Source organism: Sus scrofa, chromosome 4 (genome assembly GCF_054392235.1).
Source record: "Sus scrofa isolate SSC_HxYL_T2T_F1_AM1 chromosome 4, Sscrofa_HxYL_maternal_Yorkshire_Landrace_v2.0, whole genome shotgun sequence".
Classification (NCBI taxonomy): domain Eukaryota; kingdom Metazoa; phylum Chordata; class Mammalia; order Artiodactyla; family Suidae; genus Sus; species Sus scrofa.
In genome coordinates, this window is record NC_139386.1 from 30,119,817 (window position 1) to 30,147,597 (window position 27,781).

Consider the following 27,781-nt stretch of genomic DNA (forward strand, 5'->3'; position numbering starts at 1 on the left):
ATAATATTTAATATCTCTTCCAATTCACTTATTCTGATTTTTTTTCCTTCTTTAAATTAACTATTCCTTCAGATACCAAAATGAGAAATGGGATTCATGTCATGCATATCTATATAGAAACTGTCAAATGTTAGCTAAAATAGATCTGTTGGTCTAAAAAAAGACAATTAATTATACTTCTCCATTTTGTGAAAGAAGAAGCAGTGTGCTGGGAGTTCTAATAATAGAAATTCTTACAGATAATATATTTGACATCAGCCATAATGTTTTATAAAATGCATAAACCTAGATATAGTTGCATTGTTAATATTGCCACTGATTTATGAAACAATGATATTAGATAAAAGCGTCAACATTTAAGGCATTTTTTGCATTGCTTTACCTTTTTATTGCTTTCCTATATTTACCCTTTTACTTTATTTCATGGTTGTTTTGCCGTAACTGAGTAATACCATATGCACCCACATTCAATGAGAGTCCACTTAATCTACAACATATTTTAAGCGAACAATGCCTTTGTCAATTTTTATAGAGTTTAAAATGTTATTTTCTTAAGAATTACATGGAGAAGTTCTATTCTTTGTGCTTTAAGACTTACTGTCCTTTAAGAGACTCCTCGAAGTGATCTCTTGAAGTAAAATGATAAATAATGCATTTCACATGCAAGACACACATAATACCACACAGATTTTAGTTCTCATGGACATGAAGCAGCAAGAATTTTGAGGTCCCAGTAAGACATCTCTCCCAAAATCCTCTTTTGTAGTAGAAAATGGTAACATTAATTCTCCATTAGTCATTGGGCAAAAGACATGGGTGAGCAATTTATGAATGAATTACAACTGGCTGATAATCTTAACTTAAAATATTTTTCTCTATTTAATAACACTGCTTATCATAAAGTGAACTATATATTTGCTTCTTACCACCTATAACATTTCCCAGGATGTTATAGCCATCAATCACCATGAAAATCATTAAATTAAAAATGAAAAATTATCTGTCTTTGAACAGTTTCACCTGATCATTTCTGCCTTCATTTTACTTATTCCCTGCATGGATATTGTGCGTTACCAGAATTTGTCTATGTCATTCGTGATAGTGTGTTTGTGCTTAATGGGTGACTGTCCTCTGGAAGGAGCACATTCTGAGGGCCCTTCTAGGATTCTTTTCAAAGCAATATACTAGTTCTATCACTGACTTACTGTGTGCTCATAGAAAATTTACTTCGCCTCTAGAGCCTGTTTCCTTATCAATAAGTGAAATGAGGAAAGATAATAAAATGCCTGGGTTATTTTAAGTAGTCAGTGAGCTATATTTTTATAAAACCTGGTATATACTTAGCCTTAGTAGAAGCTTATCATGTTGTCATTGTTCTTATTTCCTTTGTTCTATTTTACAGCAGTTTATAAGAAATAAAATGGGTTAAGAAAAACAGACATGTTATAAACTGCATGCTAAGAAAAAAACAGTATGCACTGATGAGAGGATTTTTAATGACCCACTGTATTAAAAGTACAAAATTTAGCAAATAAAATTTCTAAATACCTGGGCATAAACCTCTCAACTTACCTCAGATTAACTTGGCCTCCAGTATGGTGAAGCAGAGTGAAGTAATCACCTCTAATGTATGTTTTTCTCAAAGGAAAAAGAAAATGAATTCTTAAGTGAGCTGGTTAAAAATGAAATCATTAAGTCAATCAGTCAACAAGCCAACTAATCCAACAGCAAAACAGTTCCCACACCTCTAAGATTTGTGAAACATCAGAAGATATATTTGAATCTTTAATTTCTAACAAGATACTTAAGGTCTCTGAGCCTCAGTTTCTTAAACCTTAAAATGGAGTCAACCTTGTAAGGTTGGTATAAAATCAAGTCAGACAGTGTATGAAAGCTCCTTGTAAACACTAAATCACCTTATAAATGTAGCATTAATTTTTTGCTTAAAAGTCGTCATTTATTGTTTATTATCTCACTTTAAATCACATCCTGCATCCTTTTAATAGTTTTTTGGTCAGTATTTAGAAAGCTCTGGAGTCAGACACTGAGAGTAGCAATATAGTCAAATAATGTTTTTTTTTTTTTTTTTTTTTTTTTTTTTTTTGTCTTTTTGCTATTTCTTGGGCCGCTCCCGCGGCATATGGAGGTTCCCAGGCTAGGGGGCAAATCGGAGCTGTAGCCACCGGCCCAGGCCAGAGCCACAGCAACGTGGGATCCGAGCCGCGTCTGCAACCTACACCACAGCTCACAGCAACGCCGGATCGTTAACCCACTGAGCAAGGCCAGGGATCGAACCCGCAACCTCCTGGTTCCTAGTCGGATTCGTTAACCACTGCGCCACGACGGGAACTCCCAAATAATTTTTTGATTCAGATTGGGAATCTCCTACTTTATGACCCTATAGCTCTCATGGTCAGCATATCTTAGATGTCTATAAAATGTTGAACCTTGAATTATCCATCATATTCTGTAAACATATTTTGAAACCAGTACAGAATGTACGAAGACAATCAAACTTGTTGCAAATCTTTCCTGAATCCTGTTAATATAGCACATCAAGATGTATTTCATAGTGATACATCTACACAGGAATGTTTAGAGATAAGATGAAGGTAGTCCTTATTAATCACACATTGTATATTTGACTTCTGCCTCTCTTCTCCTTAAATCTAAACTACATCTGGTTTTGCTACTTAAGTGTGCCATTACCTTTTCCATTAAAAGGCAGTTACTTTTAGGGAAAGCAGCCCAATTTGATTAAAAAATAATTAGCTGGAGTTATATTCATGTTACTCATCATGGCATCCCAAATAGGAATTTTAGTGTAGGTTGAAGATCTACTTTATTTCTACAGAAGGGTCAGCAGAACTGGGAGGCTCTTTGTGATGAATGCTGGCATAAAGCAAATATTTTGCTTCGCTGCTATTTTATAGTTTAAAAAATGCACAATAATACAGAATAAATGAATAGATAGTATCTAACATAGATAAGGACCATAAAGCAGTTGAATCTTGAAGTAGTCATTCTATGCCAGAGGGTATCCTCTATGGAGACTGAGGCATATGATTATTATTACACCCACAGCAAGTCAAGCTCTGAGAATTAACTTCCACTAACTAACTGTATAAGAACTTGATGTATAATTATCTGTACTGGAGGTCACTGATTAACAAATTCTCTCTCAGGAGAGAAATCTACATAGATCAAGTTGTAATTTGAAATATTTTGGTAAGCAAGGAATGGACATAGAATAAATTTCATGGCTCAAATCACTCTTACATAAGGAAATTGCCATTTTGTGAACAAGGTAAGAAGCTTGCATCTGAATGTAAATTAAACAGAGCATTACTTTCTTCACACACATACTCACACACGCATTGCGTGCTTAGCAACATAATTTTCTCTTTTTAAAAATTTTTTTATTGTTATTTCCCCAATACAATTTTTTTCTACTGTACAGCATGGTGACCCAGTTACCCATATGTGTGTACATTCTTTCTTCTCACATTATCAGTCTCTATCATAAATGACTAGACATAGTTCCCAGTACTACACAGCAGGATCTCATTGCTAATCCATTCCAAAAGCAATAGTTTGCATCTATTAACCCCAAGCTCCCAATTCATCCCACTACCTCCTCCTCCCCCTTGGCAACCACAAGTCTGTTCTGCAAGTCCATAAGTTTCTTTTCCGTGGAAAGGTTCATTTGTGCCGTATAGTAGATTCCAGATATAAGTGATATCATATGGTATTTGTCTTTCTCTTTCTGACTTACTTCACTCAGTATAAGAGTCTCTAGTTTCATCCATGTTGCTTCAAATGGCATTATTTTGTGTTTTTTTTAATGGCTGAGTAGAATTCCATTGTGTATATATACCACATCTTCCTAATTTAGTCATTTGTCGATGGACATTTGGGTTGTTTGCATGTCCTGGCCATTGTGAATAGTGCTGCAATGAACATGCAGGTGCATGTGTCTTTTTTAAGGAAAGTTTTGTCTGGATAGATGCCCAAGAGTGGGATTGCTGGGTCTTATGGTAGTTCTAGGTATGGTTTTCTAAGGTACCTCCATACTGTTCTGCATAGTGGTTGTACCAGCTTGCATTCCCACCAACAGTGCAGGAGGGTTCCCTTTTCTCCACACCCCCTCCAGCACTTGTTATTTGTGGACTTACTACTGATGGCCATTCTGACTGGTGTGAGGTGATATCTCATGGTAGTTTTGATTTGCATCTCTCTAATAATCAGAGATGTTGGGCATTTTTTCCTGTTCTTGTTGGCCATCTGTAAATCTTCCTTGGAGAAATCTCTATTCAGGTCTTTTGCCCATTTTTGCATTGGGTTGTTGGCTTTTTTGCTGTGGAGTTGTATATGTAAGTTGCTTGTATATTCTAGAGATTAAGCCCTTGTCAGTTGGGTCATTTGAAACAATTTTCTGCCATTGTGTAGGTTGTCTTTTTGTTTTCTTTTTGGTTTCCTTGGCTGTGCAAAAGCCTGTCAGTTTGATGAGGTCCCATGGGTTTATTTTTGCTTTTATTCCTGTTGCTTTGGGAGACTGACCTGAGAAAACATTTATAAGGTTGATGTCAGCGAATGTTTTGCCTATGTTCTCTTCTAGGAGTTTGATGGTGTCTTGTCTTATATTTAAGTCTTTCAGCCATTTTGAGTTTATTCTTGTGCATGGTGTGAGGGTGTGTTCTAGTTTCATTGCTTTGCATGCAGCTGTCCAGGTTTCCCAGCAATGTTTGCTGAAAAGACTGCCTTTTTCCCATTTTATATTCTTGCCTCCTTTGTCAAAGATTAATTGACCATAGGTGTCTGGGTTTAATTCTGGGTTCTCTATTGTGTTCCCTTGGTCAGCCTGTCTGTTTTGGTACCAGTACCACACTGTCTTGATGACTATGGCTTTGTAATATTGCCTGAAGTCTGGGAGAGTTATGCCTCCTGCTTGGTTTTTGTTCCTCAGAATTGCTTTGGCAATTCTGGGTCTTTTGTGGTTCCATGTAAACTTTTGGATTGTTTGTTCCAGTTCTGTGAAAAATGTCATGGGTAATTTGATAGGGATTGCACTGAATCTGTAGATTGCTTTGGGTAGTATGGCCATTTTTATAATATTCATTTTTCCAACCCAGGGGCATGGAATATCTTTCCGTCTCTTTGAATCTTCTTTAATTTCCTTGATTAAAGTTTTATAGTTCTCGGTATATAAGTCCTTTAGCTCCTTGGTCAAGTGTATTCCCAGGTATTTGATTTTTGGGGGTGCAATTTTAAAAGGTATTGTATGTCTGTATTCCTTTTCTAATATTTCAGTGTTAGTATACAGAAATGCGACTGATTTCTGAATGTTCTACTACTTGGCTGAATTTATTGATCAGTTCAAGTAGTTTTGGGGTTGAGTCCTTAGGGTTCTCTATGTATAGTATCATGTCATCTGCATACAGTGTCAGTTTTACCTCTTCTCTTCCTATTTTGGTTGCCTTTCATTTCTTTTGTTTGTCTGATTACTGTGGCTAGGACTTCTAGTACTATGTTGAATAATACCTTTGTTTTGTTCCAGATTTTAGTGGGAAGGCTTTCAGCTTTTCTCCATTGAGTATTATTATGTTCTGTGTGTTTGTCATAAATGGCATTTATTGCAACATAGATAATTTTCATTCTGGTACAGTTTTCTCATCTCATGGTAGACTGTTCACAAATAGTTCTGGTACAGGAAGTTTTTCTACGGACCACAGTTTGAGAAGCATTGTTCTTTGCCTGAATCAGAATTACACTAGGAAGTTTTTTTAAAATATATAATTCCCTAGTCCATACCCTTGAAAATTCTGATTCAAAGCGCTGGTGTGTTATCCTTCCATCTTCATTTTTAAAATGCTTTCCAGATAGTTTTGATGAACACACAAGGTTTAGGAGCTATGAAATAAAATACATAAAGTAATTAAGTAGTGCTAAGATGATTAGTTCAGAGGTTAAAAACATGGGATTTTGGCCCTCAGGATTGAGTTCTTGTTTGTTCTTGACCAAGTTGTGAATTTTCTAAGCCTTAACACTCTCACCTGTAAAGCAGCTATAACAGTACCTACCATATAAGTTGCTGTGAGCTTTAAGTGCTGTTATAAAAAGGAAGCACTTAGCTTAATGCCTGACACATAGTAGACAATGGATAAATGTCAGCTATATATGGCAAGTATCATCTCTATGATAGAGAGTTACCTACCATTTTTGAGATATACATATGTTTATATACATCCACAAATTCCCTGGATGAGCAAGGAACATACTGCTAATATTTGTCTGTCCAAAGTTTCCTTTGCTAAGCGTCCATCAGATTTATCAGTCAAGACTTTTTTTTGGTTGTGTTGTAAACCTAAATCAATGTGATTGAAGCAAGAAAAAAAAAAAAAAAAAAAAAAGGTGGTCTGCACAAGGGGACATCACGTAGTTTACAACTAAAAGTCCAAGGGTGGTCTGACAAAAAACATAACAGGACTGAGGTGCTCTGAAAGTATCCTTCTGTCTGTATCTCCTGACTGCATGTCTGTTTATCTTCCTACCTATCCTTCTGACATGGTCTCATTCTTAGGCTAGCTCTGGTTTTATGATGGCAGAATGGGACATGTTACTAGTTTACTACCCATAGAAGAAAAAGAAGTTCTTTTGTAGAGTAGTTGGACAATATTGTGTAACTGAAACTTAATAGCCGTGCTTGCAGTATTTTTTCTCATTCTTGAATAATTCACCCTCTCTGAGTAAGAGCAGAACATTCTGGTTTGTCAGGCTCAAACATGTAGAGTGGCATGTATTCTGAAGGGGGAAAGACAGGTTCCCAAAAGATTAAGTTAAGGGAAGTTATTAAGAAAGGAAGGATCATATGCTATAGAATCAAAAACAACCTACCTTCCTGTCCCTTACCTTCCTCTTGTTGTTTAAATATGTTAGATCAGTTGGAACTAAGCCAAAATTAAATTGAGCTTAGAGACCTTATGTTTAGTTAAGGTAATTTCCAAGTATGTATTCTAATCTACTTTGTATTTTTTATAATGAATTTTTGTTAGGTTTAATTTTGTTCCATGTTTATTTGGAAATAAAAGATGAAGGGGGTGTTAACTTATATTGATCAAGAACAAAGTCAGAACCTATTGATAACAATATGAGCTTGATTCTAACCTTTTATTTTCTTTCACTTGGGCAGACTCATGTTTGATGAATAGAAATAAGAAGGAGAGGTTGTTAGAGAGTGAACTGCCAAAGTTTACAAAGAAGAATTTAGTTTTAGGCTATATTTGTCACATGACAATAGTGTTACTATAGATTATAAAATAGTGGATGTATTTTGGGTCACTAAATCAGTAAAAATCACGTAGTTGTTAATGATTTGGAACCTGGCTTATGAAACACAACTTGGCAGAACTATCAAGTGGTTAACAGTATTGGTATGAAAGTTAAGGACTTCAGCACTCAAATCCAAGTCTGGCTGTTTTTGCAGTGTGTGGCCTTGGACTTGACTCCTCTGGGATGCAGTTTCCCCAATGTATAATTAGGTAATAAAATGTAGTTACAACACAATAGCAGGAGAAAATTAAGTGCACTGACAGGAAGGTGCAAGTTTCTTTCTGTAATTTTCAAGCAGTGCGTGTGCTTAGCTTTATTTTCCTAGGTGCCTAGCAGGCACCCTCATTGTAAGTCATGTAATAATTCTTCTTGGCCTTTACGGTACCATTTATTTTACAACCATAATATTCTCTAAGATGGCACCATAGAGGACTAAGTGTTACTCTCCGAGGCAAGAAGGGCAAGTGCTGCTTTGTGGACCATATATTCAGTCCCTTCTTTTGAGCTTGCAAAGGAGCACTGAGAATAGTTCTAGCTAGCTCTGAGGCTCTGCAGCTCATTTCATATGCTCTTGCTTATACTTTAATATTCCCTTAAAGGCTTATGTTTTAGGCATCTACCCTCCTCCCACTCTTTGTCCCATTTTCCTAACCCGGCATGGTCTTTTATTTTTCATTATAAAGGAGGCTGAATTTTTCTCAGAGATGAGTTGTCAATATGGTGTAATGAAAAGACCAGAGAATCAAGATTTATGTTAAAATGACTGTGCTAACTTTGCTGTGTTTTTGCTTAGTGACCTTAGCTCATCAGTGACCTTCTCTGATTCTGTTTCCCCAGAAATTTTAGCTATAAAATTAAAAAAAAGGAGGTCATCTGTGCTTAACTCTCACATCTTTGCTGTAAGAGTTAAATGAGAAAGCACTGAGCACAAATTTTCATTATGATTCTGTTAATTATATGTGTGTGTATCATTATATAAGGAGTGTGTTAGCAACTATATTCCTATGTGCTCTGTTCCCATTTCCTCAATTCCTAGCAATGCAGAGGGTTCCTGTCAGATGGCTGATTTGCCAGCTGTGTCTTGTTTTGTCATTGTAAATATTTCATGCTCCAAACGAATGGCTTTGCTTATAATGTAGTGTTTTGTCCTTTTTCTCTTGCAGATTGAGAATTACATTGTGGAAAATATGAAGTCGGAGATGGCCCAGATACAGCAGAATGCAGTTCAGAACCACACGGCCACCATGCTTGAGATAGGGACCAGCCTCCTCTCTCAAACCGCAGAGCAGACCAGAAAGCTGACAGATGTTGAGACCCAGGTACACCCCCGAGCCAGAGTCGACACACTCTTTACTGGGAAGATGTTTTTTTTTTTTTTTCCCCTATAGCTTATTCCATAAACACAGAGCACATTTTAGCACCGGGATTGCGAAAACATATACATTTTTGTTTATTGGTAATAACAGCGACTGCCTGACATTCTATGCATGTTTCTTTTGATTTAATGAGAGTTGGTATATTTAGCTTTGTATGTGTTTGCAAAAACAGGACTGGCAAAGGACTTAATCAGCGTTTAAATTCAAACAAACACTGCAGCTACCAACTGTGATATGATATATGTCAAACAAAATAACCATTTGTGTCAAATTGGTGCTTTTGATGTACATTTTTGACCTATCCTGTTTTGTCTCTGGTAGTACTCTGGCTATAATGGCACCTATAGAGATTTTATGCATTCGTTGGATAGGAGGGAAAACCCCAAACCAACTCATCTAGAATATGTAGATTTTTTTTTTATTCAGTATGATTTTATAATGATATGTCAATTAACACTCTTTCCTTATATATGTATGTGTGTAAACTCTTTCCTTACATATACCTACACACATATATACACATCTTACCCTGCTCTGGACAATGACAGTTATGTACAAATCAGTAAAGTGCCTTTTAATTATCACAATCACAAGCCTATTATTATAGCTTAATGAAAATGCCATTTTTGAAGACTAGAAGATGATATTTCAGGCCCTTTTAACCATGGAAATGGTTATTCAGGTTACCATTTTGAAACCCAGAGGATGATTTTGTCTTAATCCTGTTGATTTTCAGAATCAAAGGTGAACTATATTGTTAAAAGATAAACTGAGGCACATTAACATTTTCAAGAGCTTATTTGTGCAAACCTTGATTCAAATTGGGCAGCACCTAACCGAAAGTAGTTCTACTGCAGGAACAAAGGGAAAAGTTTTTAACAGAGAAGATGCAAAGCAAAGCAATGAAATTATTTGATTGGCTATAGCTTAAGCAGTTGCCTTACTTGGGAAAGCCTAGTCGGCTGTTTGTGATTGGTTGTTCTTAAGTTTTATTTTCTTGGATTCAAGGGCATTAGCTCTCGCTTAGATTTTGGTTTGTTTATGTACTTTACCAAGGCTTTAGAACCACCTCAGTCCAATGGCCTCTAATGCTAACTCTTTTAAGAATATAAATTCAAAATAAGATGCAACTATAATTCTATTTGAGTTCATTTGTGTTAATATCATCACAGATCAAATGTTGATATGTAAAGAGAAACAATTTACATAGATAGAGCCTCTTATATTATATAAACCACATTCCCATGTATAAATAATATTTATGAAGACCATTTACAACAGAAAATTCAATTTTCTCATATCGATTAGCAAGTGAATTGAATCTGGTACTCAAACTGAGGCATACTTGTTTCTTTCCTTCTCTGTCCTCTTTGATTAGTAATGCTAATAATTAACTAATTAAATAAATGTGGATCATGTTGGAGCAACAAATCACATAGACTTTGGAAAATATTTTTTGTTGCACACTATCATCAGATAACTATGAGGTATAAGGAAGGGAAAACTACATACTATAACTAAAAATTATGAGAGTTTATGTAATCAGTTATCATCACACTGAGCAAGCTTGGTTTATTTATAAACAGTGGCTTCTTGTGGTGTAAATAATATTAGTGTATTCTCTTATTTTTATTAGAAATGAATGCTCACCAACTCCTACACGGTATTCTATATATTTAAAAATTTGAAACACACAGTTAATATTATCCTCCTTGGTTGATCATTTGAAACTTTTATGCATTTCTGTTATAATACGTTTTATGATATACATGGCAGCATTTGTTTTTTTTTTTTCCATTCCCCAGATTGAGTTGTTTTTGTTCTCTTTCCACCTAGGGAGTGAAGTTGTGGAGGGAAAAGTTTCCCACTGTAGGCATACTAATCCCTAAACTGTTAAAATGTAGGCTGTGTAAAATTTTAAGTGATAACTTGTTCTGCATCCTTAAGATTAAGAATGTGTACTTTATAGAAATAATACAGAAAATTCACAACCAAAAAACATACTGTCTATATAAAGCAACTAAAGCTGATTAGTCATTAAAGGCCAATGAAATTTTTTATTAGATACACCAAGAAGAATTTTAATGTAGCTGAAACTTGGAAAACATCTTTAAAATCACAAATCCATCAGAACTTGCAACATAATGGAAGTGGAAATAGGTTGTCTGACAATGACTTAGACAAACTTGGTCCTACCTTAAAAGTGAGTCCGGAAGTCTTCATTTCATCTTCATTCTAATGTCTCTGCTGTTTGTAGCTGTGATGCTCCAGTCTTTTTTCAGGTGAATTTATACTCACAAAGTGCTTATTTGAACCTTTGCAACAGTACATGTTCTACTTATACTTACTCATTCAAATGCACTCAAATTCTGATACAAGACCAAGTTTAGAAAGTAATTTCTGGGAATTACCATCGTGGCACAGTGGAAACAGATCTGACTAGGAACCATGAGGTTGTGGGTTCGATTCCTGGCCTTGCTCAGTGAGTTAAGAATCCAGTGTTGCCATGAGCTGTGGTGTAGGTTGCAGACCTGGCTTGGGTCCTTCGTTGCTGTGGCTGTGGTGTAGGCTGGCAGCTGTAGCTCTGATTGGACCCCTAGCCTGGGAACCTCCATATGCCATGGATGCAGCCCTAAAAATCAGTCAATCAATCAATCAATCAATACCAAAGTAATTCCTGGATTATCCCTTAATCTCAGTACACTGTATTCTTTTAATAAACAAAAGAATAAATCCATTTATAAAGCAATAGATTCTTTAATGCTATGCAGGTATGCTCCTAGATTTTTTCTACTATATTCAGTTCTACTGTGTGCTACTTCTTCTAAACTGACTTCAGATCCTCACTTTTTTTTTTTTAGAAATTCAGGCCAACAGTTTTGCAGTATATTTTTGGGTCCTAGTGTTCACATGATGATGTTATAAAGATAGGTAACTTACTACTTTCTAGTCCTGTGCTGACCTTCTAGACTTGAACTTAACAAAATGTGATAGAGCCTTGGTTTTGTTGCAATGGCATTTATAAATACTCTTGTGTTCAATAAGCATCATGATCAGAAAAGAGACAGATAATTAACACATCTGAATAACCCTACTGGTCATGGAGGTGTGAATCAGGAATCAACACTAGGCCCATTCCTTCCTCTTTAGTCTAGCTTTCAGTGTTTTTCTTACTCTATTATCAGTTTGTACCAATATTTCCTCTTCTAGTTCTTCTTTCCAAGTATGTAGTGTGAAGGGCTTGGTTTCAGACATTATTCATGTCTCGTCCTATAGTATGAATCTATTTCTGACTTATTGCTCAGGCTAATTTTGTTTAGAGGTATGCTAGTAGACCAACAAACAACATAAATATTCACCTTTAATAATCTGTGCTTGTCTCTTTGTAAGCAATTCTATGTATATGAGCTCTTCGATAATTGTTTATAAACTTTATGGGTAAGTACTATTACTATTTTTTATTTAAAGATGTAGAAACTGAAACTCGGAGAGGTAAATCAACTTGCCCCAGGGGGAAAAACTAATAAATATTAGAGGGAGGATTTGAATCCAGGCAATCTGGCATCAGGGTCTACATGCTTTAGCAGCTCTCTCTGCATACTACCTCTCTCTAATGAGTCCTTTCTCTCTCAAAGGCTGCAGATACAACTTGGGTCCAAGCTGAGGGTAAGATAGAAATCAGATAAAACAGTTTAAGGTGAATGTAATATTAGCAACTAGATTTTTCTATAAATGATGAAGATGCTGCTGCTGCTGGGGGTACCACCAGCTACTGCCATTTTACCATGAACCTGCCCATCATCTCATGTAATCCTAGCATCCAGTGTTATCCTTGACACTTACTGGCTGTGTAACTGTGGGGAAGTTCTCTAGACACTGAGCCTAAGTTTCTTCCAACTTCCAATCATTTATATGAGAACATACTGTTATAAATGGAATTTACTAATTTTAAAGATACATTTTGTGTACCTGCTTGATGCAAGATATTTTAATATGTACTAAATAGCATATAATAAGTAAAGAGGTCTTTATCCTCAGTGAGTTTAACTGAGTTAAATTAATATGACAAAACTTTTCTAACCTTTATTTTTCTTAACATCCCATCAAATTAATTAGCTCTGAAGCCTTTGCTCACCATCATAAAAATGCACCTTTCCAATCTCTTACTCTGTAGGGTGTATGAAAGCAGTAGCCCCAGGTGCTGTGGTCCGAAATCCATATCAATGTGTTGGTGCAGAGACCATAATCCTCAGCAGCTACTTCCAGCCAATAACACACTGTGACAGTGATACTTAAACCCACTCCTGGGAGCTCTAGGATTCCACTGACACATGACTAAGGGATCTCCATCAGCCTTGCCAAACTTTCCCACAACTGCCCTGCTGGCTAAGACTTCTAGTTAGCCTCACTTCCTTCCCTCTCTTTTTGGCTGTGTTTAGATCTACATCCCAGTCAGAGGGGATCCTAGCCAACTCTAGCTTATTCCCATTTTTTTTTTCCCCCTTCACAGGCATTTCCCTAATAAATTTCCTGCATGTATAATCTCATTTTATCATCTGCTTCTTAGAAGTCACAAACTGTCACACCTGTTGTTTGGACTTGAATCCTATAATCAAAATTTTAAGGCAGTTCAGGAACAATTTAATCAATGAGCTTCAATCTCTAGGGAGAAACAGGTTTGAAGGGGCATCTCTTGAAGTTGAACTACTGTCTCTTTAACTTGATGAGAGGATAGTTGAATAAACATTTAACTTTGGTAATTGAAATGGTAATAAAGTATATTTACTAAGGAGTGGTAATTACTTTTCTCACAAAAACTTTTTTCTCACAAAAAATCTGGAAAAAGTGTTTGATAACCCATTAGGAGAGGGCTCAGGTCAAATTTGAAATGCCGTCTTTTCTGTAAATAAAATTTTTGGTTTTGTGTGTGGTTGCTTTATCCATAAAATAGAATTGAGTAGTTGCACCAGGGCCTGTGAAGACTAAGATATTTGCTGTCTGGTCCTTTATAGAAAAAGTGAGCTAATGCCTGCACCAAGATACAGACTCCTAGAGAGCAAGAATTTGGTCTGTCTGACTGCTGTATGCTTGTAATTTAAAACAATACTTTTACACAGTAGGCTCTCAATAAATACTTATGAATGATGAAATTCACTAATATTAGCCTCTTAATTTCTGCAGATCTCAACTCAGTGCTCCCAAGTCCAACGGCTGTGTCCTAAGGGTTGTGTGTTGATGGTAATATGTACCCACAAAAGTGGATGGGTCAGAGTAGGACTTTGAATAGAAGCAGTCTACTGCAAAGGTGTTCTGACTGACTGAGAACATTGGATGGATGTATTTTCTCTCTACTCTGAGGAACATGAGAAATTGGGTCATCTTCTTGCCTCATAGTGCTAGTTTCATGTTGGGATAAGTACTGGAAGGAAGTCAGATGCTATCAGTTACAACAAGGAGAGTATCTGTTGGTGACTGAAAGAAATCATTTGGTAACAGTTGTTACTGACTGAAGGGAGATAACCTTTCTTTGCCAGAGAGAAGTTGCTTGTGTACAGCTACATGAGCCAATGGGAAGGAACTCAGACTCAGGGAGGCTAACCTGGGTTCCATTCTGACTCCTCTGTGTATTAGCTCTGTTGGGCAAGTTAACTTCTACCCACAATTTTTGCATCTGTATTAAGTACTATCTCTATTAAATTCCATAACCTGGTGAGGTTATCATTATGTTATAAATACACTATATGTTTACATATTATGCAAATTAAAATATATGGTATACTTTATAATAATTATAGTAAATATATGTTATGATTAATAATAATTCTCTAAGATTATCTAATTATCACATTCATATTTCCTCAGTTTCTACCACAAATTTTATAGGCATTTCATTTTTCAAGACCTAATAGTCCCTTTTAATTTGGAGCAATCTCCCATTTTTTTAAATTGAGAAATAGTTGAAAAGGTTGAGTGCCTCTAACCTTTTTTAAAAGGAAAAACTTTCACAAAAGAAAATTTCTTTCACCAGCATAGTAACTAGTGAAGTTTCAAATGTACAACATAGTGATACACAATTTCTAAAGATTATAGTCTATTTATAGTTATTATAAAATATGTACTGTATTCTCTGTTCTGTACAATATATCCTCGTAGCTTATTTATTTTATACGTGGTAGTTTGTACCTCTAATCCTCTACCCCTTCTTGCCTCTCCCCCATATCCTACTACCAACGAGTAACCGCTAAATTGTTTTGTCTATCTGTGAGTCTCTTTTTTGTTATATTCACTAGTTTGTTTTAATTTTGAGATTCCACATACGAGTGATAACATAAAATATTTGTCTTTCTCTGTTTGGCTTTTTTTTTTTCTTGAGATTTTTAAGAAACTGGGTGAGTTCTATATACTGCCCTGTATTCTTAATTTGTCCGAATATTTCTTAAAGATGTACTTTTACTCTTCCATCCCCATGGTTTTTGTTTTTTAAGCTGAAAGTTAAGTCTAAAGGCTTAATTAGGTTGAGTTGAACATGGTGGTGGGAGTGCTTTGTAGAATTACTGGCCACTTCCTGTTGCAGCTCATCAGGAGGCACAAAAGCCAGTTTACCACACTCAATGATGTTATTTAAATTTGGTTGGGGTAAAATGATCTGTAGCTCTCTACACCACTTTTCCCCTTGTAAATTAATGGAAACCCTGTAGGGTGATACTTTGTTACATTGCCAATCACTGACCAAATAAATTATTTGATTGATTTTATAAAATTGTGATCTTCTAACTTCCGTTCCTTGTACATATATCATCCTTTATTCTTTTGTAAAAAGATTTGCCAGGGCATCATACTTCATTTTATAATTTTATTTGAAAAACATAAAGTAAAACAATATATAAACCTACAGACTTACAGTAAGGCTGATTTCAAAGTTACTATGCTGGTGAAAGAACTTTTCTTTTGTGGAAGATTTTCCTTTCTAGAAAGGTTAGAGGCACTCAATTATTAAAGGGAAGCTGGATGAAATTATCTAGCTTTCTTTAAGAAAATAGTCATTTTTATTTATTTTTTTAAAAGAACTGGAATTTTATGGTCGATAAATCCTTAGTTTCAGTTCTTATAGTTTCCGTGCTCTGTGGTATATAATGAATAATTTAAGCTTTGAAATTGTTCCTTGGGGGTTTATGTCACATATTCTTCACTTTCTCCTTTCCTTTCCTTTCTTTCCTTTCCTGTCTTTCTTCCTCTTTCTTTCTCTTTTTCTCTTTCTTTTTCTTTCTCTCTCTCTTTTCTCTTTTTTTCTTTCTGATGTATGCTTTTGGAATGTGTTTAGGCTAAAGAAGGAAATGTCTTTTGTCATTTTAATGGAACACTTAGATTATTGCTAGGCAGCAAGTTCCATAGACACATGGCAGGAAAGTGGTCAATTTATCATAGTTTCCTGTACATTTCTCTCCGTTGTCTACTTTTGAACTTCAGGCCTATTTTAATACATCAAGAGAGAGAGTTGAAATAAAGCAGCTATTGGGTTAAGGTGATGGGGAAAGAAGAGAAGGGATTGGCTTTTGTGCTCAAAACTGGCCTGAGATGATGTGACACTTAGCTTGAATTTCTGAGATTTGTCCCTCTGTTTCTCCCATATTCTTATGCTGCTTTAGATTTTGTGCTGTTATAATTGAAGTCCAACTTGATATTCACCTGGCCTGTTAGCCTCTCTGACTATTATCCAACGTGAAAACAAACTCACTGCCCATTGTCTAGCATAGCATCTAACAAATAGCTCTGAGTGCCCTAGGGGTCCAGGCACCATGCTGGGCTCTGAATGTTTGAGGGGCTCCAGACAGAGTAGTCCTGCCTCTGTGCAGCTGACATCCTCATTGGGCAGAAAGACAGCATATGATTGAATGGACAGGCAGATTTCTAATCACGATTTCGTAAAGAAAATAAAACAGGGCCAACCTGATTAAGGGTGATGGGGGATTTACTTTACAGAGAATAGCTAGGAAGGGCCTTCTTAGGCAAGACTTGAATGATGAAAAGAAATAAGCCATACATCTGGGAAGGGGAAGACAGGGGAAACTGCAAAAACCATGAGGTGGAGATGAATTTGGCATGTTGAGATAGCAGAAAGAAGACCAATATGATTGGAACATAATAAGTAAGGGGTAGAGTGAAGGGAAGTTAGGTCTGAGAAGTAATCAAGGTCTTGATTACATAGGACCCTGTAGGCTAGGCTAAAAACAAACTTTGGAATTTGTTCTAATTGCAAAGGGAAGTCATAAGTATATTTAACATAAGAGATGCCATTTATCTGATTTATGTTTTTAAAAAGATCACTCGTTTGCTATGTAGCAAATGGAATACGGTAGGGCAAAGTAGAGAAAAATTAAGAACTGTAGGGTCTCCAGACTTAAATATAGGCAACTTGATTTTCAATTTTGGATGGTTCCATTTTGTTCTCAGTGTTTTCTCATGTTCCTCTCAGACATGAAGAACACTTTCTACTCTTTCTAAAACAAATTTTTAGTATTTGAGAGTATCAGGAAGTGTGACCAGAAAGTACAGTGAAAAAAGGCAGAAAATAGATTTTATTTAATGGTATATGTACTGTTCATTCATTTAATAAATACAGAGGATCTTCTCTGTGCCAAGCATTGTTCCAAATATCACCTAAAATTACAGATGTTTCATCCTATATTTAATTACTTTATAATTCTAGTTAATGAACAAACAAAAATATGTTTACTAGTTGAAGGTAATATCCTATGTATCCCTAATCTTTACATTCTCTGCCATTTTTTATTCCCTCTGGGCTGCTTTTATTTCTGTCTTCAAATCCCAGGTTCTCTTGCTCCTGTTTTTCCTCAAACGAACTGATTCAGAATGGGAAATATTTTTTAAAACTCTAAAACATTCCACATTCCTGAATTTTGATTAATACTAGTAACTTTTAGCTGGCTTTCAGATCCATATTCATGACAATTGTATAAACTAATCATAGTAGCTTAAAACATTTTTAAAGCCCAGTGCCCCATCTAACTCCTGACCCAGCCTCTCCAGCAGGGATGAAACTGAGGTGAAAGGAATGAGATCAGGTTATGCAAGACTGAATCATGCATTTATATGGGCACATCCTGTCTTTATGTTAAAATGATAATCTATTCAACATGTTTTTTATACGTTAATTTTGATCTTTCCAAATGTTGCATTCAAGGAGTTCCTGTCGGGGTGCAGTGGTTAACAAATCAGACTAGGAACCATGAGGTTACGGGTTTGATCCCTGGCCTTGCTCAGTGGGTTAAGGATCCAGCGTTGCCATGAGCTGTGATGTAGGTTATAGACATGGCTCGGATCCCGTGTTGCTGTGGCTCTGACGTAGGCTGGTGGCTACAGCTCCGATTAGACCCCTAACCTGGGAACCTCCATATCCTGCGGGAGTGGCCCTAGAAATAGCAAAAAGACAAAAATAAAAAAAAGTTGTATTCAAATGTTACTTATCTTGATTATTGAATTTTTTGGCACCTCCTTAAATTTTATAACTACAGCAGTTGCTTCTTTGATGTAATTCTAGTCCATGTTCTGCTCCCCTGCAAATATTTCTCCTTCTCACACAACCTCCTCTAGCCCAAGTCCAACCTTGAACATGTCAGTATATTTTAAAAAGGCTGTATGTGTGCATCTCATATAACCCCAGGTTTGTATGTGCCGCAGAATAGGAGAAAGCTTTACTGGTGTTATTTTTTAATGGGGGCTCTTTTAGATTGATACTGAACCTCCTGAAGGTTCCCCAGGTCCCTTTCAATAGGTAGTTCTTAAAAATGGTATGGTGCAACCACTATGTAAAACAATATGGAGGTACCTCAGAAAACTGTACATAGAACTACCATATGACCCAGCAGTCCCACTCTTGGGCATGTATATGGATAAAACTTTCCTTGAAAAATATACATGCACCCGTATGTTCATTGCCGCACTATTCACAATAGCCAAGACATGGAAACAACCTAAATGTCCATCAACAGATGAATGGATTAAGAAGATGTAGTACATATATACAATGGAATACTATTCAGCCATAAAAAGAAAAAAATAATGCCATTTGCAGCTACATGGATGGAACTAGAGACTCATACTATACTAAGTGAAGTAAGTCAGAAAGAGAAAGACAAATACCATATGATATCACATATCTGGAATCTAATATATGGCACCAATGAACCTTTCTACAGAAAAAAAACTCATGGACTTGGAGAACAGACTTGTGGTTGCCAAGGGGGTGGGGCAGGGAGTGGGATAGACTGGGAGTTTGGGGTTAAAAGACGCAAATTATTGCCTTTGGAATGGATAAACCATGAGATACTGCTGTATAGCCTGGGGAACTATATATAGTTACTTGTGATGGAACATGATGGAGGATAATGTGAGAAAAAGAATATGCATATATATGTATAACTGGGTCACTTTGCCGTACAGTAGAAATTGACAGAACACTGTAAATCAACTGTAATGGAAAAAATAAAAATCATTAAAAAAGGTATGGTGGTTATAAAAGTTCTCAAATGACAAAGGAAACTTTTAAAACTAATTATACCTTCTTCTTTACCCTTTTTACTTCCCTTAAAGAAGAAGGGATATAGGGCAGGACAAGAGCATTGGCACAGTTTGAAGTCATCTTCTAGGACTAGAATATGTTATGTTTTCTTGGAGAGTGGATAAGTTTTGGTTCATGGCTCAGACTCACTTTATAGTCAAGCCTGACTAGCAACATGAGTTTTTGTGTTTCAAGATGTGTTGAACGTTTACATTTTCTAGAGGACCCAGTGTAGGGCAAAGGGTACTTAACAACTGAAAGTGTAATTACTATGTCTTCAGTGCAATCTGGGTTCCTGGTCACTTCATCACCTCAGATGAAGACCCATATGATTCTCCCTCTTCTTGATCTTCTGTGTAAGGCACTAGAATTAGAGACACAGTATCTGGTTTTGAAATACCAGTTCTTCCCTTAGTTCCTGTGTGGATTCCAGCCTCTCTTTGAACTGTTTCCTCATTAAACTGATGATGACATTTCCTCTTTCAACAAGTACTATGAAGTTTTATGGCATAGAGAAGGGCTAATATAACCTAACATGATAGGTGTTCAGTAAATTGTAATCATGAATCTATCAAAACTGCATCCAAAGTGTTTTGCACATTTCTGTTTAGTTTTTACAACGTGATGGATCAAGGCAGGTATATTTTACATGCCTATTAATTATTCTTAATTAATATCTAAGACCTCATACCAGCACTTATCTTGTACTTGTAAATATTGGAGATAGTATTTGTAAGGCAGCTAGCACAGTGGGGTATCCTAGGGATTGAGAACATGAAAATTGAAATTTGAAAATGGTTTTAACAATTCAGTTTTCTTATTCAATTGCCATTCAAACAAATACAATGTTTCAGATGTGAAAAGCATTAATTACTAGAAGGTAGACTGTTTAATTATTCTAGAAGAAATATTATTTAAAAACAAAACACAGCTAAGTAAAAATTCCAAAGTAACTGTTTTTACTCTTTGTGAATGAAGATTGAAATTTTTTTTCTTTCATCTTAAGGTACTAAATCAAACTTCTCGACTTGAAATACAACTGCTGGAGAATTCATTATCAACATACAAGCTAGAGAAGCAACTTCTTCAACAGACAAATGAAATCCTAAAGATTCATGAGAAAAACAGGTGCGTACTATTGTGTTCCAAAAATAATGTACAGGGAATTCCCCTAGTGGCACAGTGGAAACGAGTCCGAGTAGTATCCTTGAGGCTGGGGGTTTGATCCCTGGCCTCATTCAGTGGGTTGGGGATCCTGCTCTGCTGTGAGCTATGGTGTAGATTACAGATGTGGCTCAGATCCCTTGTTACTGTGGCTGTGACATAGGCCAGCAGCTGTAGGTCTGATTTGACCCCTGGCCTAATTTCCATATGCCAGAGGTGCAGCCTTGAAAAAAAATAAAAAAGCAAATAAAATAACCAAAAATAATGTAAATACATATGTACTTATTTACATCCTTCTTCCTGCTAGTTCTTAAAAAAAGATTGAAGTGATTTGCCAAAAAAGAAACATAGAGCCAGATTAATTTTTAATATAAAGAAATGAGAGCTTATGATGATTACAGTATGTCAAAATAAGATTAATACTGTTTACATTTTTAAAATATTTGCTTTTTATAACATTTAACATGAATTTATCTAATGTTCAGTTGTTCAGATCTTGCCGTATACACAAAATTTGGTTCTATGACTAAATTTGGTGACACAAAATATTGACAGTTTTCAGCATATCTAAAATCTATAGCAATAGAGAAATGATAGCAATAGAGAAATGAATAGAGCCTCTGAAACTCAGTAACTTAAATTATCACTCTACCTGCCTTAAAGTTTGTACAGAGCTTCAAGATTGCTGAATTCATAGATCTTGCACTAAATATAAGCAGTTTTTTTCCAGAAAATTATTCACCTGTAAAGCTGGTTCAAAAGTTGTTTCCTACCTGCCACTACCATTTAAAGCAGTTAACACTGGACATAATACATTTCTTTGACCAGCTTTATAGATGTGTTTTATAAACCATGAATCATCTCAGCTAAGTGAAATGAGTTTTAAAGATCTTTACAGCGAGAATGATATATAGACTACATTATTATTCTTTGCTATTATTATTTTGTCCATCACTGACATTCATGATGGACAATTCAATGAAAGCACTAACCTTTGTAGGACAAATATATTGTATATTAACTGCATTTTCTTCTGGATCTTTGGACAGCTTGAAGAAGTTTCATTTCTTATGCATTATAGTGAGTGAAAGATCATTGTGTTGCTGCAAACTAGTAAAATACCATTCGTTGACTCAGTGGAACTAGAGTTTTTACCATATTCCAAACCAGGAAGGCATCTAAGATGAACTGCTAGTTCTCCTGTTACTTTACAAATGGAACAGATTCAGTGGAAGTGAGTGGTCTATGCAAGGTCACACGGCTTACTGGTGGCACAACTGGGAATGTAACCCAGGTTTCTTTATTTCTGGTTCTGGTCTTTCTGCTGTAGAACATGGTCTTGCAAGACTATCTTTAACCTAGGAAGATTTCCCAATTTCATGCTAAGCATTACAGTATAATGACAATGATTATAGTTAAACATTTACATGAAAAAGATAAACCCAACTGTTTGTTTAGAATCTGAAAGGGGTCACTCCATGCTCTGTGATTTATATTTCTTGTTTTTTATTTTTTAAAATTGAAGTTTAGTTGATTTACAATGTTGTATTAGATCCAGGTATACAGCAAAGTCATTCAGATGTGTGTGTGTATTCTTTTTCAGATTCTTTTCCATTATAAATAAGTATAAGATTTGAGTATTGTTCCCTGTGCTATGCAGTAGGTCCTTATTGGTGTCTATTTTTCTAAGTTTTACGTCTGTTTATCTTTATGCTCTATCATGGGCCAAAGTGTATAACAATAAATAAACTTGACAGGACTTGACCAGTTGCATGATGAAATGTTCTGGAATTGAAAATCTGTTTAAAAGTGCCGTTTATCCCACTGCACTTTCACAGTAAAGAGACACATACATGTAACAGGTATACTTTACTGCAAGTATGCCTTGTTTAGGGTCCCACCATGCTTTAACTTTGTTGCTAAAAGTGAACTCCATTTGCGATCATGTTTCAGAATGCTTTTGTGAAAGCTTTGTTTAGAAAGAAAGAAGTAAAACAACAACAATTCAACCTTATTTTTAGGTTGTTTTTATAATTATATAAGTAACATTCATTTATTGTAGAAAAATTAGAAAGTACACAAAAGAAAATTAAAAACCACAATCCCATCACATTGATAGAGCTTCATATGCTGCTATATATAAAATATAAACATATTTTTGACAAAACTTGGTGTTGTGCTATGCACACTGTTTGGCAGCCTGCTTTCTTTGGAGATTATCTTTTAATCAGTAAAGATCCATTTAGTATAATTATTAATAACCATATGATATTCATTTTATAGGTGAAACGTAGGGCAGTTTTGATTCATTTGTTACTACTAAGTATGTTACCACATATGATTTCTCCTTTTAAAAAGTTGTCAAGGTGAGTTTATATTCTTCAGTTCTCCTCCTACTGATACATGAATATCATCTCTTGGTCTATATCTGACACTTTAGCCACCATGAAGAAACCTTCTCTTCTCTTTTTATTTTATTTATTGATTTTTTTTTTTTTTTTTTTTTTTTTTTTTTTTGCTTTTTAGGGCCATACGCAAGGAAGTTCCCAGGCTAGAGGTCGAATGGGAGCTGTAGCTGCTGCCTATGCCACAGCCACAGCAATGCCAGATCCTAGCCATAGGATCTGTGACCTGCACCACAGCTCAGGGCAAGGACAGATCCTCAACCCACTGAGTGGGGCCCAGGATCGAACCCGCATCCTCATGGATACTAGTCAGGTGGGTTTCTGCTGAGCCACAATGGGAACTCCCTCATCCTCCTCTTTCTTCTCCCTCTCCCTCCCCCTTCCTCTTCCTTTTTCTCCTTCCTCCTTCTTCCTCTTCCACTGTATAAGTGTATCCCTTCTAAGCTGATTCCAAATCGTTTTGGATATTTTGTCTGTCCATTATAATTCTTGATATGGCACCTGGTATCATTTCCTTCTATGAAATTCTTAACCACAGAATGCTTTTTTTTTTTTTTAAGGGAAAGTGCTTAAAAATTATTCTCTCTGTTCCATCAGTAAAACTGAGTCAAAGTCTGAGCTCTCAAAAGAGCTACACACTGTGGGTCAAGTGTATGGGGCTTTTCCAATGTGCCACAATCTCCAGAAGAATCTGACTCCTGATTCCAAGCACATATATGCCTTCTGCTGATGAATTTTTTCCTTCACTGAATTCTAATTACTGATGAAAATTCAGGTTTTCTTAAGATACAAATCACACCATTTATTGGTAATGATAATATTTTTCGGGGTTATAATAATTCCATTTTCCAGCAACATAGGCATTTCACATTGACTTAAGGGATTTGAGTTTTTTTAAATGATTTTTTATTTTTTCTAGTATAGTTGGTTTACAGTTTTCTCTCGATTTTCAACTGTACAGCAAAGTGACCCAGTCACACACACGCATATATATATTCTTTTTCTCATGTTATCCTCCATCATGCTCCATCACAAGTGACTAGATGTAGTTCCCAGTTCTATACAGCAGGATCTCATTGCTTATCTATTTCCAAAGGCAATAGTTTGCATTTTTTAACCCCAGATTCCCAGTCTATCTAACTCCCCGCCCCCTCCTCCTTGGCAACCACAAGTCTGTCTCCAAGTCCATGATGGAAAGTTTTATTTTTGCCATATATTAGATTTCAGATATATGTGATATCATATGGTATATTTCTTTTTCTCTTTAACTTGAAATTCTTTTCTCTGCTCATGTTGAAAAAACCTTACATGCATCTTTTACCCCCATACCTCACTCCTTTCCTTTTTTGCCCTCAAGTATGACATTTCCTCACTTGTACCTGGAGATACTTTTCTATCAAAATGCTGAATCTCCTGGCATTTCTATATCTCTGTATTTATCTGTGTCTTCATTTTGAAGGGTCCTTGTGTGTAATGCAGTGTTAGTGGGACATCTATTTGTCTACCAGGCGTAGTGGTTGAAGAATAGATGATTCTCAGGGAGTTCCCATTGTAGCTTAGCGGGTTACGAACCCGACATAGTGTCTGTGAGGATAAGGGTTCAAACCCTGGCCTCGCGTAGTGGGCTGCCAATCTGGTGTTGATGCAAGCTGCACTGGTTGCAGATCCCGCTTTTCTGTGGCTGGGCTGTGGTGTAGGCTGGCAGCTGCAGTTTCAATTCAACGCCTAGCCCTAGGAACTTCCATATACCACAGGTGTAGCTGTAAAAAGAAAAAAAAAAAAAAAAAAAGAATAAATGATTCTACAGTGAACCACTTAGAAAAAGTTTTTCTTTATACAAACCAGAAGTACCCATTTGTGATACACAGCATACTTTTCCCTATTATGTTTTTGTTATTTTTTATTTTTATATGTGAAATGGAATTAAAGGATTTCTGCCAAGCTTTTTCTGGAGCAACAAAGAAATGCCCTCCCGGCCACAATATTTAAGTGGATACAGGGTCAAGGTCAAACATGAAACTGTTTATATATTTTAAAATAGTTTATTGATCATCCCTACCTATTCCTTAAATGAATCTTAATCCTCCAAATGCAACAAGAAGCTATTCTACATGTGGCATCTCTGAAATGTAGGAACAGCATGCCATTAGTGGGCCAGGTCTGGTTTGGATCAGCAAATACACTTTGCAAAGGGGATTATCTAAATTAAGCTTTGCTTCCTCCCCAGGGAATGTCAGGAGTTGTGTCTGGGTGTGTGACTTACCAGCTTTGAGTGTGATGAGGCCTCAGCTGCCAAGTCAGTGAGCTTGTCCTTCAGAGGGCCCACCATTTCTTTGGTAGAATGCAGAGGAATGTTTTATGGACAGGATTATACTATGCAGTCATGCTGAGAGGTCCTGCTGATTTACATCCTGACAAATTAAATACATCTCTTGTAGGGTTGAAAACAGAATTTTGGCCTCATTAGATTAACTTCTTATCCCCTAAATGACCAAAGGCACAAAGCAAGAGTAGGATTAACAACATTTGCTCTGCTCTTTGTTTTCTTAACAGTCTAGAGGGGGTGACTCCAAGAAGCTTCCAGTTTGCTTTTTTTTTTTAGTATTTTGTTTTATTAGATGCTATCCTAATCTCAAAACTTGATTTTGCTCCTTACCTCAAGGAAATAGCACATAGAAGTAAAAGATCAGTAACTGGCCCATATAATTGAAATTATACAACCAAGAACTCAAGAAATAGGAAGCATTAATATATGCCTCACACAGAGGTTTGGTATGACAAAGTGAGACATGCAGATTTCTCCATTTATTAGATTCCTCCATTATCTTTCCACTTTAGCTCAAAAAAAAAGAAAAGAAAGGAGGTGGGGAAAGACATCATAATGCAAATTTCTTTAGCTGAACTGCATATATAACTGGATCTTATAAAGATTTGGTCAGCTGACCAGGTTTCAAGGCACCTGACCATCTATGTCTTAATCCCAATTTTTCCCAAGGTTGGAGTATAGCCAGGTGAAAAAAATATTTTGGAAGAAATTCTTCTGCCTCTCCAGAGGTGCACAGGAAGAGAAGTCAGCACTCCATGTGTACAAAGATGCAGCCCTTGGGAGCTCCAAGATGGAGTTTCTTGATCAAACTTGGGCTGAATATGCAGAATGAAGATTAGGAAAATCTTCAGTAAGACCATTTAGAGTGATGTGAAGCTACACAAGTGGTGGCCATTCCAACATAGTTTCAGCAAAATTGTCTGCTTCTTATCCATCTAATATCAGGCAGGTGAACATCTGAGCCAGGTGCTTTACATACACTACTGCTAATCCTTCAACTAATCCTGCAAACTATCTATTGTTAATTCTATTTTGTCTTAAAAACTCAAGTTTACAGAGATCAGATAACTTGCACGTGACCAAGTATCTTGTGTATGGCAAAAGTAGGGTTCAAATCCATGATCATTTTTGTCGCAATTATTGTTAAGAATATTTTTCCAATGTAATACAGCTTTAAGACCAGTTGATGTTGTTGTCAGGTTATCATCTTAACATAATTAAATACAAATTTGAAGAAAAGGGTAGGCCAGTTGTTTTTGGCCTATTCCTATGTAGATCATTATTTCTACTCCTAATACTGGAGTAGAAAATAAAAACTATTTTATCTTGGGAATTTGCTGAACTTATTTGACAATCTTCATATATCTTCTAGCTAAAGGTTATGGGAAGTTTTATTAAGTCAATCAATTTTAAGTGATTGAAGTATATATAATTTTAAGATACTAACTTATACCTTGCTAACAAATTACTGTGATGGAATGGTGAAGTGTTTATTTTAAGTATATATAATTTTAAGATACTAACTTATACCTTGCTAACAAATTACTGTGATGGAATGGTGAAGTATTTATTTTAATACTTAAATATTTAATATACCTAAATAAATGAAAAGTTAAATCACAGTCTTTCTAAAGTTATCTTCCATTTGATATGTTATTTATAAAACACTAAAGTAAAATTACACTATTGATGTTGTCAATTCTATCTCCGAAATGTTTTTTTCTACTCTATCTCGTTCTTTCTGTTTACTCTATGTCTTAGGTCAAAATCCCATTAATTTTCATCTCATCCATTGCAGTGACCCCTGGGCCTGGCTTACTCCATGGGCCTCTCTAACTTATCAGACAAAAGTCTGCTAAAACCTTCTTTCTAAAATTCAAGTTAGATTATTTTTCCAATTTTTTAGCCCTCCCTCCACACCACACACACACACACACACACACACACACACACACACACACACACACACACACACACACACACACACACACACACTAGTTCAGCCCAACTTTTACATCTCTAGATAGCATCTGCCCAAGATTATACTAGTTGTCTGTAAGGGACTGAGGAAAGTTCAAGTTCTTTAGCATGGAACACAGCCCATGATTATTATAACTCTAATTTTATAACCTTCCACAAGTCTTCTTATATTTTAGAAATTGGGCAAATAGCTAAGAGCAGGAGCTCTGAGACCAAACTGCCTGGGTTTTCCTTGATTCTACTATAACCAGCTCTGCCACATTTTATATTTGCGTGGCTTTGAGCAAGTTATTTAAAGTCTCTGTGCTTTAGTGTTCTCCTTTATAACAGAGGGATATTGATAATAGTAGTGCATGGAGTTGATGTGAGGATTAATTGGATTAATGCATATAAAGCACAGAAAAGAGTGCCTGAAACACATAGTAAATGTTCAGTCATACTAGTTTAGTATCATACTGAAGACCTGAGGATATTTCAGACATGTTTGATGTATGCCTTGTCTGGAATACCCTGTAATTCTTTATTCAACCCACAAACTCCTGTTCCTTCAAAACTCAGTACAGATGTTACCCTCTCCAAGAAACTTTCTCTGGTTCTGCCAAATAGATTTGCTCATGACAAC

The 27,781-nt window shown here is 36.0% G+C and overlaps 1 protein-coding gene across 9 annotated transcripts in view; it reads left to right on the forward strand.

Annotated features, from left to right (window-relative positions):
* ANGPT1 (angiopoietin 1) overlaps window positions 1-27,781 on the forward strand; it is a 301,007-nt gene that overhangs the window by 164,453 nt on the left and 108,773 nt on the right. For 5 of the 9 annotated variants that reach the window (XR_014842855.1, XM_021088686.2, NM_213959.1 and 2 more), the window contains 2 exon segments: window positions 8,493-8,648; window positions 20,291-20,412. Coding sequence is in view for 6 of the 9 variants with exons in the window: in XM_021088686.2 (XP_020944345.1) it covers window positions 8,493-8,648; window positions 20,291-20,412 (278 nt within the window). In the remaining 3 variants the exon portion in view is untranslated. 9 annotated transcript variants of the gene reach the window in all.